The sequence below is a fragment of the Tenebrio molitor genome, chromosome 2 (genome assembly GCF_963966145.1).
Source record: "Tenebrio molitor chromosome 2, icTenMoli1.1, whole genome shotgun sequence".
Lineage (NCBI taxonomy): Eukaryota > Metazoa > Arthropoda > Insecta > Coleoptera > Tenebrionidae > Tenebrio > Tenebrio molitor.
In genome coordinates, this window is record NC_091047.1 from 10,972,303 (window position 1) to 10,991,002 (window position 18,700).

At 36.1% G+C, this 18,700-nt stretch overlaps 2 protein-coding genes across 2 annotated transcripts in view; one reads left to right on the forward strand and one right to left on the reverse strand.

Moving 5' to 3' along the window:
* Nucleotides 1–18,700, forward strand: part of LOC138123847 (uncharacterized) — a 63,975-nt gene that overhangs the window by 44,446 nt on the left and 829 nt on the right. The window contains 12 exon segments of the mRNA XM_069038679.1: nucleotides 13,270–13,445; nucleotides 13,502–13,809; nucleotides 13,862–15,545; nucleotides 16,244–16,807; nucleotides 16,856–17,019; nucleotides 17,067–17,207; nucleotides 17,259–17,303; nucleotides 17,356–17,462; nucleotides 17,512–17,731; nucleotides 17,783–17,960; nucleotides 18,015–18,167; nucleotides 18,215–18,381. Coding sequence (XP_068894780.1) covers nucleotides 13,271–13,445; nucleotides 13,502–13,809; nucleotides 13,862–15,545; nucleotides 16,244–16,807; nucleotides 16,856–17,019; nucleotides 17,067–17,207; nucleotides 17,259–17,303; nucleotides 17,356–17,462; nucleotides 17,512–17,731; nucleotides 17,783–17,960; nucleotides 18,015–18,167; nucleotides 18,215–18,381 — 3,906 coding nt within the window. The 5' untranslated portion in view covers nucleotide 13,270.
* On the reverse strand, nucleotides 5,513–6,989 carry LOC138123846 (lysozyme-like). Its single transcript, XM_069038677.1, has 4 exons — nucleotides 6,677–6,989; nucleotides 6,076–6,164; nucleotides 5,915–5,978; nucleotides 5,513–5,855 (listed from the first exon to the last, which is right to left on the reverse strand). The coding sequence occupies exons 1-4, from the start codon at nucleotides 6,807–6,809 to the stop codon at nucleotides 5,725–5,727; spliced, it is 417 nt and encodes a 138-aa protein (XP_068894778.1). The 5' UTR covers nucleotides 6,810–6,989; the 3' UTR covers nucleotides 5,513–5,724.

Here is an 18,700-nt window from a genome sequence, read left to right on the forward strand (position 1 = left end):
AAGGTTTATTTCAATCGACCATCTACAACTAAGCAACCGAACGAAAAGATCCTACATGAAATGAGGATAGAAACGATTAAGTTACGTAAGAAAAAAAATGGGAACCTTTACCGTTTATTTTTGTTGGGAAAGGATTTTTCGTTGTCGATGATGTCATTCCGTGGAAACGGGCAAAGGGAAAAATGAAAATTATTAGAAAAATGTTTCTTTTAAAGCAATAAAAATGACTTAAAGGTTTTTTTTTCAAAAAGTTCAGCAGAATAGAAAATATTTTCATTATTTCAAACATCTGACACTCGCTGTACCTACATCTATCAGCAACAACAAAAAGTGGTGTTTTGCTCATCAGAAAACATTACTGAAAAGACAATAGAGACCCAAGCTTTTAATTATCTTTGTCTCACATATGCTCTCACCGATAATTTTTACCATTTTGGTGCTCTTAAAATTGTTGTCGTTTCATTCGTAAATAATAAAAATTGGGATAATGTTATTAACTATTATCGAGTCCGAGTGGTGTTCCTGTTATTGAAAGTAATTTAATTTGAATGACCTATAACGTGTTTAACTGGTTGCATGCACTCAAAAATCCCATATTCCGATATGAATTTCGTTCCCCATGTCATAAACCGAACCAAGCAAGTATCGAAATGGCAAACAAACGATACAGAATAAAACATCATCTCTAATACGATCGCTCCTCGAGCGGATGCGGGTTTTTTCTTTAGCGAGAGGGGCTTTTACGGTATGAATAGCCGTCATGAAGTGTGGTGTTCGGTTGTGTAAGATGGATGTCTGCGATACATCACGGTGTGTAGCGCGGTTGCGGACCCGATTCAATCAGACTCGAGGACATCTGATGTCTCCCGGGTGATCTCTTCCCATGCAAATCACACGGCTGCAACAACAGCTGTCGGGGATTCTTCTAATATCTCGTCGAAATCCAACACTGAAGCCCATTACCCCAATAAAGCGTACCTAATTTGGAGAAGTCAGCGGTTACCGAGGAAAAAGAAATGATCAGTTATTACTTATTATACACAACAAGAAGCTGAGCGGAGGAAGGGCTGTTATTTGTCACCTTGCGGGAATCTGATTACGAAATTACTTGTTTGAGGAACTCTCTACGTAATGAACAAACCTGATGAATTGCACTTCGGTTAGATTCAGTGCGCCGCCTTCCGCAACTTGTGTGGAAGTTATAGTTGGCTTGCTCGAGTTGGGGCAATTTACAGGAAATTTTAAAGAGGAGACAAGGTTTGGAACAAACAGTGTAATGACCTACTTGTACAGGATTAGTCGGCATCAGTTTCTTTAAGAAGCTCGTTATGAAAAATTTAAAAAAATGCAAATACACTTTTAAAAAACAACTCAAAATGTGTCGAATTTAATATCGCAGGAGGCGATAAGCAACTTGTCAAGCTGTTGTTAATTGCAATTTTATATGGTCGTAAGCGAAGATTATTTAATTAATTTGAGCAATAAAGGTGTCAGAACAAGTCGATCTTAGGAATCGTGTTTATGAAACTTTTAATAAATGACATAAAGCTAAGGTGGTTAACTATTTGCTAAGGGAGAACTTTGATAGAAACAGATAATAAAACGTTACGAAGAAGGAAAATCTACCAAAAATCGAACGATTAAGGAAGCTGGTGGCAAAAAAAAAATTGATGCTTTGACCGAACATCTTATCAGAATGTGACATCTGGCGTCGAAATGCAAGGTTCCTTAGTCTGAAATTCACCGAGGCCAAGGTTATTTTACACATTTCATCAGCAACTTATAAAAAATGGCAACTGAAAAAGTGCTGCAAATAGTTGAAACATTAAAAACACTACTAACACATGTAAACAATAATCATATAAAATTAGATCAGTAGCAAAACAACAAAACAGGCTGTTAATTTATTAGACCATACGAAAAACTGGTTCTGACTTTATTAAAGTCAACTAATTGAGAATAATAGTTATTTACGATACTAATTATCGAACTGGAACAAAATTTGATCTACTATTAATCATTATCATCGTAAGGAATAATTAGTAAATGAGAAATATTAACAACAAAATAATAGAAAATGCAAACGATACAGATGAAGAAAGAATTTCCTGAAATATCGACACTGCAGCAGATGCAACTTTGATATCAGCGAAATGACCACACATTACAAAAAAGGCAGTTTATCTTGTACTTCATCTTACCACACTAGTGCGATAAGGCATGTCATTACTACATTCAAATGAATGCCATAAAGTTTGACATTATATATTGATAGTAGATAAAATTAAATTTACGTTCAAATTGTCATACAAATGTAAATAAGATTTAATAATTACTTATCTGCTTATCTTTATGCGTCTATATTTATCTGTATGTTTTGCCATTTTAGTTATAGTACCGTTCGGTGACTTCTACAATAAAACGTGCACAAAAAGCTTCAGATAATTGTACAATTATTCGAGTTACAACAATAAATAAATAAAACATATTTATGACTTCCTTGAAGATTGAATAATGTTCTAATAAAATTTTAAGATGTAAAATCATGTTCAGATAAATCTGGGACAATTTTATTTTTCGATGGTAATTTGTGCTGAACACTGAACAATATTTCCATGAATTTTTTGCTGCCAGAACAAAAATAGCAGATTTCATTTATTTGTCAAAGTTGACAAGTAATTATAGTTTTCAAAGCAGTTTTACCGCAAAATTCCTAAATAACAACCAATTGTTAATTTTAGTCAAAATATTTTTTTTTTGATAAAATGTTAATTAATTAACTGCTAGAAGTCACATTTAAAACCCAAAAAAGAAGTTGTCCCAGACATGATTGTACAGTCGATGAACAAATAAAACTGGGACAAGAATGACAATCACATAAGTTAAAATTTACAAATTTGCCTCGTTTAATTACGGCTTTATCAAAAATATGTTAACTTTGGTATGACATATTATAGAGACACTGACAGACAACGGGTGACTATTAAAATTTTCACTTGGAGTTGGCTTTGAACGAGTTTCTATTTTTTCTGTTACTTTAGACACACGCAAGGACGCACGACAAATGTCAGTCAGTACATTAAATCATGCATTCGGGAAATGTCAAACTTGTCAGTGTCTAAGGTGCAACGGAAAACAAAGATTGATCCATAGCCAACTAAGTGAAAATTTTAATAGTCTCCCGTTATATTGACAATTCGATGGTCTGATTTACATAGATTAAATTTTAAGTTCTCAGTTTTATTTGTCCATCTACCGACCGTACATTCAGCGAGATGGGAATGAGAACAAGAAAAATATAAAAATTCTGAACAATTTTTCTGTTGTCAGGAAAATTGTTGATTCTTGGTTAGTGAATAAACTTCATTTGACTCTCAGAATGGCGGAGGCGCCGGACCATATTAAAATTTAACACAGACCATCTGATCATCACTCAAAAGAAAACCCTTGAATATTTATGATGAAAGTTTGAGCTTTTATCAATCTTCTTTGCCGCGATATCGTTTCTGCCTTACATACATTATATAAATCCAGAATGTCTCGAATAAGAACCAGTGTTCCCGCACGCTGCTTACTTTATCCTAGTAAGGGTTCCGTGATTTTGAAATATTATACATATTCTTCAAAAATGTATGTAGTTTCAACCTGTTCTTACAATAGCTGTCGCCATAAATTTCCAGGGATATGGAAATGGTCGACGAACTTCTTACGTTGCTGCTTTTAAAGTGTTGTTTTTACTTGACGATATTAAGTGTTTAATTTTACAAAGTCCGTGGCCGGAACAAATTAATTTCATTGGCTTCCACCCGGAAGTTTTTCGAACGATCTTCTCAAATATTTACGCAACACACAATTCCACTGGCTTACCAGCGGCAAATTGCAATTTGTTACGTGCGCTTTTTGCACTAAAATAGAAATTATGATTTCAGGAAACAATAGAGGATTATTTGGTGTAGGATCGATATCTAAAGCAATTGTCCCCGTTTATTACTTCATCTTATCTGTACACACCAAACACAAATTTCATTCGCTGGAATGTAAATTGGAAACCATAAGCAATCTGCGAAAATTAAAGAACGGCTTGGGACCAAAAGATAATTTTCTTATTTACTGCAAGAACACACAAGTGCTTTTCGTCATTGTCTGCCGGTTATTTATTGTCTCCGTTATCAAACGCTTTGCCCTACCTTAATGCCGTGATTTTTCAAACTACACTACGAACCGACATTTATTTCGTTTGTAAATAAAGCTAGCTAATTGAGTGGCGAAATTTGCTATGGAGTACGGTTCATAAATATGAAATAAAATATTTCCGTACGGACTCCCGAAACAGGTCGATTTTTTATTTTTACGATTCATAAAATAAGGCCAATTTTATGGGCTGGGGTTTGTGCTTTTGAATTATTATGTTATGCACATTGCTTTAATAAAAGGAACTAGATCAGGTGATATCTCGTTTTAGGCGCAGGAAGTGTGAAGAAAATTTTGTTTTCGATATATCTTGTTAATTGTATCAATAAATGACTACCTACTATTACTAAATTAACGAAAATTGCGGACTATCCACAAATTATTATTATTATTAAGTATTAACTCATTTCGATTAGCATACTATGGATATGGAATTATGGATCTCTATTATAGACCTCAGGGCGTATTATTGAGCTAGCTCGAAGAAAATGCCTGAAAAATCAATCACGATTACTGTACGATATTGGAATGAAGGAATCTTTGCACGAATCACGAATTTATTTATGGCTTATTTCAACAGAAGATGAAACAAATTGTCAGTCATTTAAAGAATAAAATATAAATGAGTTAAATAAAGTGGGAAAATACCTTGAAAACAAAATTCACCAACATGTTATGTTCATTTTGATTGGTCCACCATGTCAGTCACTTTAGTGATAGAAATCAAACAATTTGTCCAACGTTAAAAAAATTAATCATGGCCCCCCCATTATGCCAAAACAACGTGAACGGTGTTTAATGATTTATTAGTGTTTATGATCTTAACATATTTCAGTTGGCAACATTAGCAAACTGGAAAACAGTCAACTAATCGTAAAATTCGAAAATGTCAAAAAATCTAACCATAACCTAACAAAGTGGTGTGAATTATTTTATTTCTTGTTAAAGGGTAAGTGCCCTAATCATTCAAGAATGATTGACATTCTTAGTTAAGAATGTAACGTCTTAAAAGGCCCTACCTTAAGAAGTTGATTGATATAATACAAAACATTGATTTTTTGGCAAAAAAACAACACCATATCAATTACAAAATGGTGGATTCTTTCTAAATTTTAAAATAACAAAATCTAAGAAGGCTTTGTTAAATTTTAAACTACTCGTGTTGGCTTGTTGACCCCGACTTAATAAATTATAACGCAAGAATGTCTTGTTTTTCTTCTCTCCTTTCATTTTAATTAAAAAAAATTCTTATTATGTACTTTACATCCAAAACATCAAAAGAACTCCATCATAAAGACAACTAAATCAACATGCAAAAACCTGTGGGTAATATTTTATTAACAACGGTCGTTAATATTTGTCGATAATGATAAATCATTATCATATTCGTACATTAATTAGCGGTAACAGTACAATTATTATTAATTAATACATCTGTCCACAACACCAACCAATAAACAAGCCGTTTAATGCTAAATATTACTTTATAGATAATCTCATTAACGACACATTTTTAAAAATAAATCTCTAGTTTTAACAATTGGGAATTGGCAACTGCCTCCTGTAACAACTTCGCCTCCACCCCTCCCAACCCCGGAAGCCCAGCTGTCCGTGCATTTTCTTAGCGCAGCTCGAATCATCCGAGATATCTTCGTTAGTAAGATCTGCGTAATATGTTAATTGTAAAGATAAAGAAGTTTGAAAAGTCAATTAAAAATGTCACCTTCACATTTCATATTGCATTTGCCCCCCGGCGTCTGATAGGTGCACCACTCCTTGCTGGTAATCTGCAAAAGTTCACAAATAAAGTTGGCAATTTGGAAAAAGCGGATGTGGCTGCGGTGCAACACAAAGGGTTATGACTTCCGCTCAGACGGACATTACCTGAAATAATCCGAGACCTTTGCCTCCGCTTGCTTTGTTGGTCACTTTGGAGGTGTCTTTAGCGCTTTCGCTTTCAATCAGGCAAACCCCTGCAATACAAAAAATACACTGTTTATTCTAACAGCAAAATAAGCTTGACATTGCCGTGCGTGAGCAGAATTTGATTTTTGTCACGTTCTAGTTATATTCTTATGTATTTTGGGTAACAAAGTATAGGAAAAGGGGCAGGACCGTTCAGACGGTCTCAAAGTGTTAAGTTATTCCGAAATTTAATCCGCCTATTACCGGAGTTTTAATAAATTTAAATTATGTTAAGAACGAACCTACCTACGCTTTCTAATTGTATTAAATATCATCTGAACATCCGCCGTAATAATTCACATTTTACCTTTCTTTTTCACAATCCACTGGTACCAGACATTATGGAATAGATACGAGTATATTGATAGTGACGAGCCGGTTTTATATTTTTCTATTTCGTGGCTAAACAATAACAAAGTTGATTATAACAGTCAAGGTTATAGCATTTTGACGACAGTTTTCACTATGCGGAAATATTCGTGTGTTAACAACTATCTAGGAAATAAAAATTGTTACGTACAATTCCCAACGAAGGTCCTGGGAAACCCTTGTCTCAATAACTCTTGTGTCAGTCCGCATCTTGTGAATACTTTAGATGAAGACCGTTGAAAGCCGAAACTTGCAAATAACAAGAAAACTACACAATATTTCATCTTTATTTATCGCATGTCCTTTCGTGAACACTTGGTGAAGTTGCGAATGCAACACTGACCCCTGGCACAGACTCTTTAATACTGTCGCATTCTAATATTGATATTTACCACTGAATAATCTTATCTGTTACGTGAAACGATTTAAAGACCGCCGCTGTGTGTACACACAATATAATTTATATTTAGTAAGCCTGGTATGTTCGTGGTAGGTGTGAAGACCTTGACTGCAAATTAGATGAATGGGTTACAATTCATTACAATACATTTGACCAGGAGGATGTTATGCTCACCTGAAATTGAAATTACTGGACTTTGACAATTTATTGGCGGCGTATAAGTTGGTACCAACTATAGCAGTTCGTGAAAGTCATACAAGTTAATAAGTGTAATTATTTTGGCTTCATTTTTGTATGTTGATTGTTACTAGGAACTCCCAAGATCAAATTCGAAATTAAACATAAATTTATATTCATATCTACACACATTTTTCCAGTATTGATCAATACCAATAACTAATTAAAATTTTTGATTACATATAGGCATCTGTTTAAACATTTATTTATTTGTGCTTGTAAAATGAAACATTAAGTACATTTTGAATTTACTTTGGTGAATCTCAAACAGGTAAAAAACTAAACATAAATAAGAGGTGTAAGTCACTAAATGATAACAAATTAATAATAAAATTATTGTTTATTTTATTCATACGACGTATCTAATTAAAGTAACGCGTAGGTAGGTTTTTTGCAGAGATCACGATTTTAATTGAATCTATTTAGTTATTATTTCTGTTTAGAAAAAAGTCAATGTAACATTTTGATCTTCAGTGCATCTTCAGATTTATGTAAAATTTTAAATTAATAATAATTTGAAAAAATCATCATTTGATCCGTGAAGTGAAGAGGAATTTGGATGGGTGGACGTCGGAGGTCGTAAGTTCAACACTTCATAGATTCATTATTCGATCTCAGTATTGTCTATAATTCGTAATGTTATGAACAAAACTCCGACGTGGATGTCGTGTAGAAAGAGCAAAATAAATGACAATATAAAAAATAACATCTTCAAAGGAATTATCGTTATTGGACAGATATTTTCAAAAGTTTGCTTCATTTTTAAATTAGGCAAAACTTGTGAAACAATATGTATTCAAATGGAAAAAGTGACACGAATGTTTGAATAACATGTTAGAATATCGTGTAATGAATTGATTTCACGTAAGTACTTATAATTTTATTCGAAATTATTTTTCATCGAAAAAAAAATTCTGTTGCATAATCAATCGCTCTGGAATTTGGCATACGAATAGTCTCTGGAATTGAGATTCTTGTAGAAGTGGATGGAGCAAGTGACATACCTACAGGTAACACAACTGGAAGAAATCACATCGTTATACGGGGTTTCCATGTTTCCGAGTCATTCATTTGTATCAGTCCCTCAAGACCGATAACACTAACACGCAATAACTCATTCATATAAGTGAATATTTTGCGTACACTTTCTTACACAAGAATAAAACAAGAAACAGGTTTTGACATTCGCCAACTTTTTCCGAGGAATCCTGGAGTAAACACATCAACATTACGCAACACATCTGTTAGGGACCTGTTTTATTGTCTTTAAGTTTCGTGGATAATTTGACAGTAACAATAAATATTATTTGAGTAACAGCAGAAGAATGGTGGATGGCCAGAATCAAGCTGGAGTTTTGGGGTTGCGATTGGTTCACATAATTATCTATTTGCTCATTATTATGTGGAAGAAGGAAAAAACGCATTTCTTTTTGTTTTTTGTATTGTCTCTGCATAGATTTTTCTTATGTAACGTAAAGAAAAGTGTAATGTCCTAACAACAGATTACCTCACATATTTGACAAAAATTTGATTTCATTTACAAGATATTTAGTAAAGCGATTCGGTTTACATAGTTTTTTGGAACCTAATCGGAGACGACATTGGAATCCAGTTACATATAACTATATTTGATAAGAGAATTGCTAAATACTTACAAACAATTTTTATAAATACTTACTCTTGGAAAACGATGAGATAAAATCTTCAACCTCGTCTTCAACGAATTTCATTTTGATTTTGATAAAAAATAATTACATATTGCGAATTTCATATCTTGGTCAATTATTATTTAATATACTTCAAAGTTATTTTTAAGAAATGTGGATAAACAATCATGAAATAAGATAAAGTTTCGAAATTAGTAATTTTATTTAGGATTTTATTTCCTTATTCTTGTGAAATACAGAAATTCTATTCGTCGGAGAATAATGCTTACAGATAGGTAGATATGTAAATGGAATATCGGACATTATTTTCTATACTTTTCAAAAATGGTTATCAACTGATTACAGTAAAAACATTGTAATAATTCCATTGATTTGTTTACTTTACGAAACAAGCAAACAAATCTATTCGATTTTCTAAATCATTTGATTCCCCTTAAACCAATATTTTCATATCTTAACAAAACTTTACATTTAATTGCGATAGGGAACATTTCTGTTTAACAAAAGGCTAAATTATCTTCACTTGAATGTTCACATCTGCTAAATTCTCAATTTTTTTTATTTTTCACCATTTAACATGGATGGAAATTTGTTGCTTTCGGGTTTTTTCACAGAGAAGTTTTGCTTCATAGTACTTTAATGTTTTTTTTTATAAATATAGTATGTGTACAATACATAATTTAACTTTTCAATCAAGTAACTCGATTAAAGGTAAAATTATGCTAAGTATATCTGCACGTTGCAAGTAATTTGTTATTTTCCTTACAAGGAAAATTACCTTGCGGGGGAAATAAGTTTTTTTTTAAATTTGTAGTACACCTACTCCCGAAATAGGGATTAAAAAAAATTATTAATCATCAATTAATGAATTATCCTTTTGTTTACTTTTATTTACACTCTTGTAGAGTATGAATAAATGAAAATTTCTACAACTGAAGTTTTTTCAATACCTGTTTTAGTTTTCAAGATACCTACGTAAAAGCGGAAAACAAAAAAAAAATAATGATTTCATTACAAAATAAAAAATTCGACTTGCCTTCCGCACTTCACAAACTTCAAAGTTTGATCAATAAGTAGCCATTTAAGTTAAAAATTTGTTTGGGAACTTATTAATTAATAATAAAAAGTAACTCCTAATATTAAGATATTTACCAAGTGCTTTAAGAGTTTTTTTTACCTTACTAGGAATCGGGAACCATTAGCTATCATAAATTTTTAATTAGAAAATTCGTAAAAGAGTACTTTTTCTCTCCCATCAGATTTTATTTTTTAGAACTCATCGTAATGAGTTTGTTTTTTAAAACGTTTGAGGTCTTGTTATTTTTAGCACCAAAATCAATACTTTGGACGTTTGGACGTCAATGACTTAAGTGTGTAGTGTGAGGAAGCTCCATTCGGCCAATGAAGGACGATATATTCACCAATAAAAGGAATCGATCTCTTTTTAAAGTATTTTTTAAACATGTCTCCACATTACTGTGCTTTTAAAAATAAAAGGTTTCGAACTTTCGACCCTTTTTCGGCTGACATTATCCTTCAATTTTGATCTTCATTAAAATGACGAATTCTATCCCTCACCCTTACGCTTTGTTGACACAAGTAAGTTTTGATATGCCGTATTTAATCGTCGCTTTTCGTTTGAAGATGTTCAGATCCTTTGCGTAAAGTTCTAGATAAACAACATTCACGTTGTTTTGGCATAATGGGAAGCCATGGAAATTTTGCATTTAATTTGGTAGTAAAGCTGTCTGTTGAATTAGTTATTTTTTAAGTTTGAGGTTATAAATAGCGTCAATGTCTAGTGCATTGTTGTCAGTTTTACTAGTTTAACAGAAGAATACTCAAAGATCGCGGGAAATTCAGCAACAAATTATGTTCATTTTGATAGGTCCGCATGTCAGGCACTTTAATGACGGAAATCAAACAGTATGTCCAACGTTAAAAAAATAAATCATGGCCTCCCATAATGCCGAAACAACGTGAACGGTGTTTATTATCCGTTCACGATTGTTGCAAATTCGGACTGTCTATGAAAATCTGTCATTTTAGTTGGCAATATTGTGATTTGGCATAATAAATCTATTTTAGGTTATAATTGAATTACACTAAATCAATTAGGGAATAGACAACAAGACGAATATTTAATAACGAAACGTCATATGACAGGACCTGACGCAATCTAACAAAAAATATAATGGCTTCCTGCGTGTTTTAAACAATCGTGAACGTGTTACAAAATCAAAAATCCACCACCTGTTGAATTATGTTGGCAGAAAAAAAGAAATCCCTAGAATAAGTTTAATTTTTCTGGGTTGGCCTAACCTTCCGCCAAAATTTGACCTTCAGTGTGTCACAAACATCAAATTATAAAAATGCCTCGAAAAACAAGGAATCTTTTAACCGCTAAATTAAAGCGAGCGTTCATTAAATGCTTCGAAGAATTTAAAAAACACGATGAACTACGACCAAAACGGCTGTCAACAGTTTTATTTCATAACCCCACGTTTTTCTGACACTTTCAAACACACTAAAAACAAAAGTTGGCGACGTTGTCGGTTGTATTTTCGAGGTAGAATGCAGTGTTGGTGGATTTTTGATTTTGAAACAAATTATAAAGGGTGTTTTTTTAAATTTGGCGTCGAAGTAGGCGTTGGAGAGTTGATTGAGAGCGCACCACTCGTGTAAAAGCGTAAAATTTAAACGGCTGATCCGTGATCCGTAACCTGTATGGTGTGTTCACAATCGACAGTTCAACGCCTACTTCGACGCCAAATTTAAAAAAACACCGGTTAGATATTTTTTCAAAAACTGAACGTTTGATTTTTTTTATAACTGTTCTTTGGTAGAATTTTGAACATTGTTGATTTCCTAGTAGTGCTTCTTGTAAAATGGGTAATTAATTTTTTCCAATGCAACAACAAATAAACTTTCCATTATTTCATATCATAATAGTCAATTAATTCCAACTAAATTTACCACACCTGGTCTACGAAATATTTAAAAATTATTTGAATTATTCCAAATTAATTATTCTAATATTAAAACTTTCATTGCTTATTTTTAACTTTTTATCTTTCTGATCTGTGATCAAGTATGAAAATTGTTGTGATGTGTCGTTGGTAGTTTGTTCAATTGGTTTTTCGTATCACCTGAGCTTTGTCCACCCTTGTAATTATGCATTATTAACCCCAATAAAAATGTGTTCTTAATCGAGCCGAATCTGATGCAGCGTAAATAAGGAGTGAGCTGCATATTTCTAGGAGTCGAGTTCAGAGAAGCGACTCGATTTTTTGCCGCATTATTCAGGCTGGATTTAGCACATGATCACAATTTATAATGTTCGTCAATGTCTCTCTGCAATGCAGACTTGTTCTATACCACGTAACAAAAAACCCAGCTCACGTCATTTCTCGTCTTCTTATTCACCTCTTTCCGAACAAAATATCAAAGCACACCTCCACCTGCCCGCCTTACCAGTACCTGCCCACCTTCGAATGTTGATTTGGCTTTTCTCGTTGACAAAGAAACGACTTGTTGAAACGTCTGTACATAGTTAATAAAGGAATTAATGCGACCATAAACGAACTTATGCACTTTCGATGCCTTATTAGGTGTTCCATTGAACCGGGTGAGACTCGAATTGCATACATGTGGAAGGAAGGCAATAATGGCTGCTTCATAAATAACGACACCGCTGCAGTTAACGTCGGCAAAATTAAACTAATAGTAATGGGGCTCGCTCCAGCTTAATTGCATCGATCTGAGCCAAAGAAGGAACTCTAAGGAGTCATTTTGGTGTTTCGATTCTTAACACAATCAGTCCGCGATGTCCCATTCCATAACGGTCATTATAAAACTCTCCAAACGAGAAACGTCTCTGATGTAAGGATCTTGACAGAATCACTTTTCGTTCGCCGCTGGTGGTAATTCCGAAGAAAAATGTAATGGAGGATTTTGGATACAAAGTGAAAACGTTACTTTAGAGCTGCCTTATATAGTGTAAATGTCTTTCGTAACGGTGCCGTCAACATTTTCCCATTTTTACACAGTTTGCGCAAGTAAGAAACAAATCTGTCCGATACCAGGATAATAAATTATACCAATTTTCGCCTTTTGTGAAAGCAACAAAGACACGATATGATTGCCATAAAAACGGCTTTAACGAAGAACCGTACTCAAAGGAGAAAAACCAGTCTTCTGTGCTGCCTGCATAAATGAATCTCTACTAAACAAACAATGAATATTTATCGTCGGTTATTGTACGCTCCATCTACTTTCCTTTGCCATCGAGCGCCGGAAACAATGCAAATGGCTCCTTGCATGCACATGCGTCCGTTCCTCCAAAAAAATCGCCTTTCCAAGCTCTTCTACCACGATTAGTCGGCGCCAAACTGTCATCTCTTTGAAAAACAACCCTCTACCAAAATATTTCTGTTTCAGGATGTGGTGGCTGTTGCTGTCACTGGTCTGGTGGTGCGGAACTTGTGCCATCCCCGCTCCGGGCCCGGAAACTTGGAGATGTCCCAAAATTTCTGAGCAACCTGTCGTCGAGTGCAGCTGCGACATGCCTCACACCCTGCGCTGCACCGGCGACAAATCTGCAATGACAATTATAGGTAAAGCTCGCTTAAACGATCTAAAACATTCAAAACTAATTTATGCAAATTTGCAGCCAAGACTTTAAGATCTCTCAACGCCGCTTACGTCTCCCTTCTGGACTGTACCGTTCAGAACGTGAGCGTCATTTCTGGACCTCTGCTGGAGGGTATTGCACTCCATGGTCTAGTTATCTCCTCTGGGGAAATCAAGGAAATAGATCAGTCAGCGTTCCAGGGTCTTGCGTCGCCACTACAGGCTCTAGGTCTGCCCAACAACAAACTCACAGCGGTGCCTACACAAGCCTTGAAGCCTCTTCCAGAGTTAGACCGGCTGGATTTGTCCAGTAACAAACTGAAGAGTCTGGAAGCCAATTCTTTCAAAGTGAGTTAGGAATTTTCGGTAGTTTGTTGATTTTAAATGAAACATGTTTCAGGGTTTGAGAAACTTGTCGTTTATTGACTTGAGCGACAATGTCTTGACGAAAATAGCACCAAATACTTTTGAAAATCTTCCACAATTGAAAATCTTGAGACTGAGAGGAAATCGCCTCACAATACAAACAATTTCCAAGCTGAATCCTCTTCGAACTGTCGAAGAGATCGATTTGTCGGGGAACAACTTGGTGGGACCTTTAGGTTCAAAAACTTTCCCCAAAATGGAGTCCTTGCGAGACATACAATTATCGCATAATTCCTTGAGCAGCATCAAAATGGGATCGTTGCAAGGATTAAGTAAACTGTCTTCATTATCACTTCAACACAATCAAATTGACGTAATTGAAGACCACGCGTTTAGCCACTTAACCTCGCTAGTTAGTCTGGAATTAGCGCACAACAGAATCGTTGCAGTTTCTGGTGCTTCGTTAGCCCACTTAAATAAACTCACCGACTTAGATCTGCGACACAACTTCCTCCGAGCCTTGACGGCAGATGTAATCCTGCCACTTAAAAACCTCAAGAACCTGAAACTCGACGACAATGACATATCGATCGTGGCCAGTGACGCGTTGAAAGACACCACAATTCTAAAACACTTGACTCTGTCAGAAAATCCTTTGAATTGCGACTGTAGCTTGACAGAATTTGCTGTTTGGTTGAACAACTCTACTTTACCGAGCGAAGACAAAGCGAGTGCGATTTGCACCACACCTCCTTCCTTGGAGAATGGGTTGCTGGTCGAGGTACCAATAGAGAGTCTCTTGTGCGGCGAAGACGAGCAGGAAACGTTGATGGCGCCTTTGTCGACACCCTACAAGGCCAAAATCAATCTGAATGGGTTCAGATACGACGGCGAGGCGATCAGATTGCAGTGGAATGTTGAAGACGAAGCCTCGCCCTACACTTGCGACGCCATCATCGTGTACGAAGAGGAAGGAGACAGAGAAGTCTTGGTCGAGTCGAATCCTCTGAAGTGCAACTCGTCCGACCTTCCCGACCCAAGAGTCCTCAACGTGACGGTACCCAACTCCATTCAACTCCAACAAGAGCACAGATACCGGTACTGTGTGGTGCTCTTCGAAGCCGGACAAACCGACGACGTGTCTTTGATTCTGGGCTGTTCGGACATCATTCCGTTGGTTCAAAACGCCCAAGTGCAGAAGCAGAGCGACTTCACTTCGAAATTCCCCAAAGTGTTGGCGATTCAGGCCAATTTAACCAATTACGGAAGCCTGTCCATAAATGTTAAAATCTACTCCCAAGTCAATTGCGAACTGAACTTGGCTATTCTAGAACAGAGCGCGTTGCTATCACAGAGAAAAATAAACTGCAGTGACCCCAAATACGTCTTTGTGGGGTTAGACGAGGGACCGTATAGAGTGTGTGCCAACGTTATCAAGCCCGAACCAGCCGCAGACCTGAACAAACCTAGGTGTGTGACAGTTTTCCGAAGGGAAATTCGCGGGTTCACAACTCTCGATGTTATTTTCGTGTCCGTGTTCTTCGTGTTGTGTTTCATTGTGATAGCTTTAATCTGGGGCGTGAGGAGAGTGCTGTTAAAACCCAAAATACAGACGCACCAGTGCTTCATGCCCCCCGAAGGTGAAGAACAACAACACAGTAGATATGTCAAGCTTCAAGCCACTACTAAGTTATAAAATTGTTGTTCTTGTAATAATTGTGATGTTATGATGACAGGATAGTGCCATATAAGTTTAGGTTGAGTGCAAAATGTCAATTTAACTAAATCCGATGTAATATACAAATTAATAAGTTTCTAAGACTCTGTAAATAGTCACTTAACATTATAAATACACACGTTTCTGTAATAAATTAATGGTTATGTTTGTGCGTTAGTGTAATCAAAATTGTACTAAATTCTGATTAAGTCTTAAGTAAATTAACCATAGCTAGGTACTTACTTAACTGAAGTGCAAACCAGTAACTTCACGATGACTAAGACATATCTGACCCATTAAACATTGTGCCCCGCGCAATCACGTTAAAACGATGGTGCTACTAATTTTTAACATTAATTTTAGACTTGACACGTTAACGGTTTCACATGTTTTGCTTGTGACTTAAGTCTGTAAATAGCTAACGTAAGTGTATTGACTGTTGCCATTAATGCCGTTACAACAATTGAGTCGTACAAGTCACCGGCCCCGTCTTATTGGCCACCCACGCTGAACAACTCGACTTTTCGATTGATTGTCTACTAAGTTTGTACATAACTACTTACTACTAACGCTTGTTTTGATTTTTTGTTATACATTTATTAAATATTTATGCACTGCCTTGTAAAATAAAATCTTTAATAAAACTGGCCTCGTTTTATCTGCCCTTGTGTAATTCCGCTTCTGATCTGCGCCTTCCAGCTCCTAATCACCGTCGTATTCCGTTGCACGCTGCGATAAAACAAAAAGAGGAAACGCGAGTGTCTGCGACGATAAAGCTTTGCTGCTTTTAGTTGTTCGCCATCGAGTATCGTTTAACATGTTACTTGGGCTATCGGCGTTCTTTTTTCTCCTTCCATGGAACGAAGCGAGGTTTTACAAAGACAACGTCACAGGTATTTTATCGAAATTTAATGGAGCGACGGTACAGAACGCGGGTTTTAGATTTTACGAAATGCCAAATTTATTACTCCCGCTCTGGGAGCGTTTATAAGGATTTCTTTGAACTGAACGACGAACCGCTGAACGGAAGTCTGCTGGATTTCCATTTCTCGGTGATGTCTCCTAGCGACGCTCACATCCTTTTGGCTCCATCCACCACCGTCGAGAAAGGCGATCCGGTTTACGAGATAGTGATAGGGGCGGGAGGGAACACCTTTTGCGACATCAGAAGGAGGCAAAAGTCGTCGGTGAAGGCTACCGTGAGAATCAAAGGTTTACTGTCGGCGCTTGATCAACAGTCGTTCTGGATTCACATGAGCAAAGGTAAATAACGAAGACGCGAGATGTTAATTTCTGGTTTCCAAAATGTAGATGGAGTGATTGACGTCGGGAAAGAAGGGGAAGAGTTGGGATTTTTGACGTGGACCGATCCCGATCCCTTACCTTTGAAAGTGTTCAGTTTTAGTACTTGGCCTGGAGTTGAGGCGAAATGGTATTTTGACTGTCCAAGAGGCAACAAGACGGCACACTCAAAGGTTTGCAACACTCCAAGTTAAAGACCAAAGACCTGAAATAATTTTAGGAAGTGCAAAAACCGCTGACTTTTTTGGAACAATTGCGACGAGATCTCTTATCTAGGTACGACCCTTACGTCAGACCAGTGCAAAATGCTTCAGACATCACTGTTGTGGGTTTACAACTGGAAACAAGCATTGTTACTTTAGTGAGTGTAACTCTGCACCACTTACACCCAATCATCACGATCTTATTTTAGGACGAATACAAGTCAGTTCTGGAGACCAGTGGAACGATCACATTGGTACCAACAGCACCTTAAAACCTGACACATTCCCACTAATTTATTTTTCTAGAATTGGATGGACGAGAAAATGCGCTGGAACGTCTCGAATTACGGAGGTCTCAACACGTTGCACATTTTCCGAAGAGAACTTTGGGTCCCGCATCTGTTTTTGTTCAAGTAAGTCGCCCAGATGTCAAAATCATGCATCTGAACCGTTTTTTGAAAGTGCCGTTGTGGACGGAAGCGACATCTTGGAAGACACAATGTTGATCGTTAACTCGACGGGACACGTCAGCTGGTTGACAAAAGTGAAGATGAACTCCTGGTGCAGTCCTGATGATCTAGGCAGATGGCCTCGAGACGAACACGTCTGTGACATAGTTTTAGGGTTTTTCAAAGACTTCCAAAACTTGCAACTCATTTTTAAAGCAAGGCAGAGCCTGTTTGTAAGGAGTAGTGGTCAGAAATGAACTAAATACATTCGGAGGCGGTTTTAGAGCAATCCGTATTCGTCCAAATGGGAGATCTTGGAAGCCGAAAGTTATACAAATAAAGGATGGTCAAACACGACTGCTCGAAATATAAATAATTTTGACCCCCCGGGACTGACTCTGCATTTGAAGATTAAAAGAGCGTCCAACTCGTACACAGTTGTTGTGTTTACACCGTTCTTCGGTAGACCCACAACACTACTGCTCCACGTCTTTTACATGAAATTTCTATTTTCAGTAATTGCCGTCTCCATATTGGCCACCTTCTGGACATCACCGTTCAGTTACATGAAACTGTCTTTGCCATGTTTCCAACTGGTTTTAGCCTCGATCATTCTCATAGCTTTAGCACTAATAATTCCGATACACTCTCAACTAGTTCCGAATATTGGTAACCCATTAAAAGGTACATTTGCAAAAACTAATTTCTTGTTTCAGTTCTACTGTACAGTTACACTCTTGTGGCCATAATGTTTTGCATAATCGTCGAAATTATCGTTGTCAATTTGTCGAGAAACGAACAGAAATATGGACTCCCTCATTTTCTGACAAAAACTCTTGTGTCATTTTTCCTGAAGACATTTCTTTGTCTGCCTGACATTAAAGTAAGTTTTTCTATTTCAGTGTCACGATAAGCATTTTGTGACACTGTTTTCAGTTTAAAGTTCAATTTTATAGCATCGTTTCTATTGATTATTGAATATGGGGTTGGTATTGATAGTAGGAAACATAGATAAAAGGTAGGAAATGTCAGTGTTAAATGTGATGTCATCTGAATCTAAATCCATGTTGTAGGATCAAAAAAAACTATTAAGGGATTAGATAATTATTGTAACAAAATTTGAGAGACAATTTGAAATTTAATTTTCACTGAAATGACATTGCTTCTTGCTTCGTCAATACCAACCCAATGCCATTAAAATA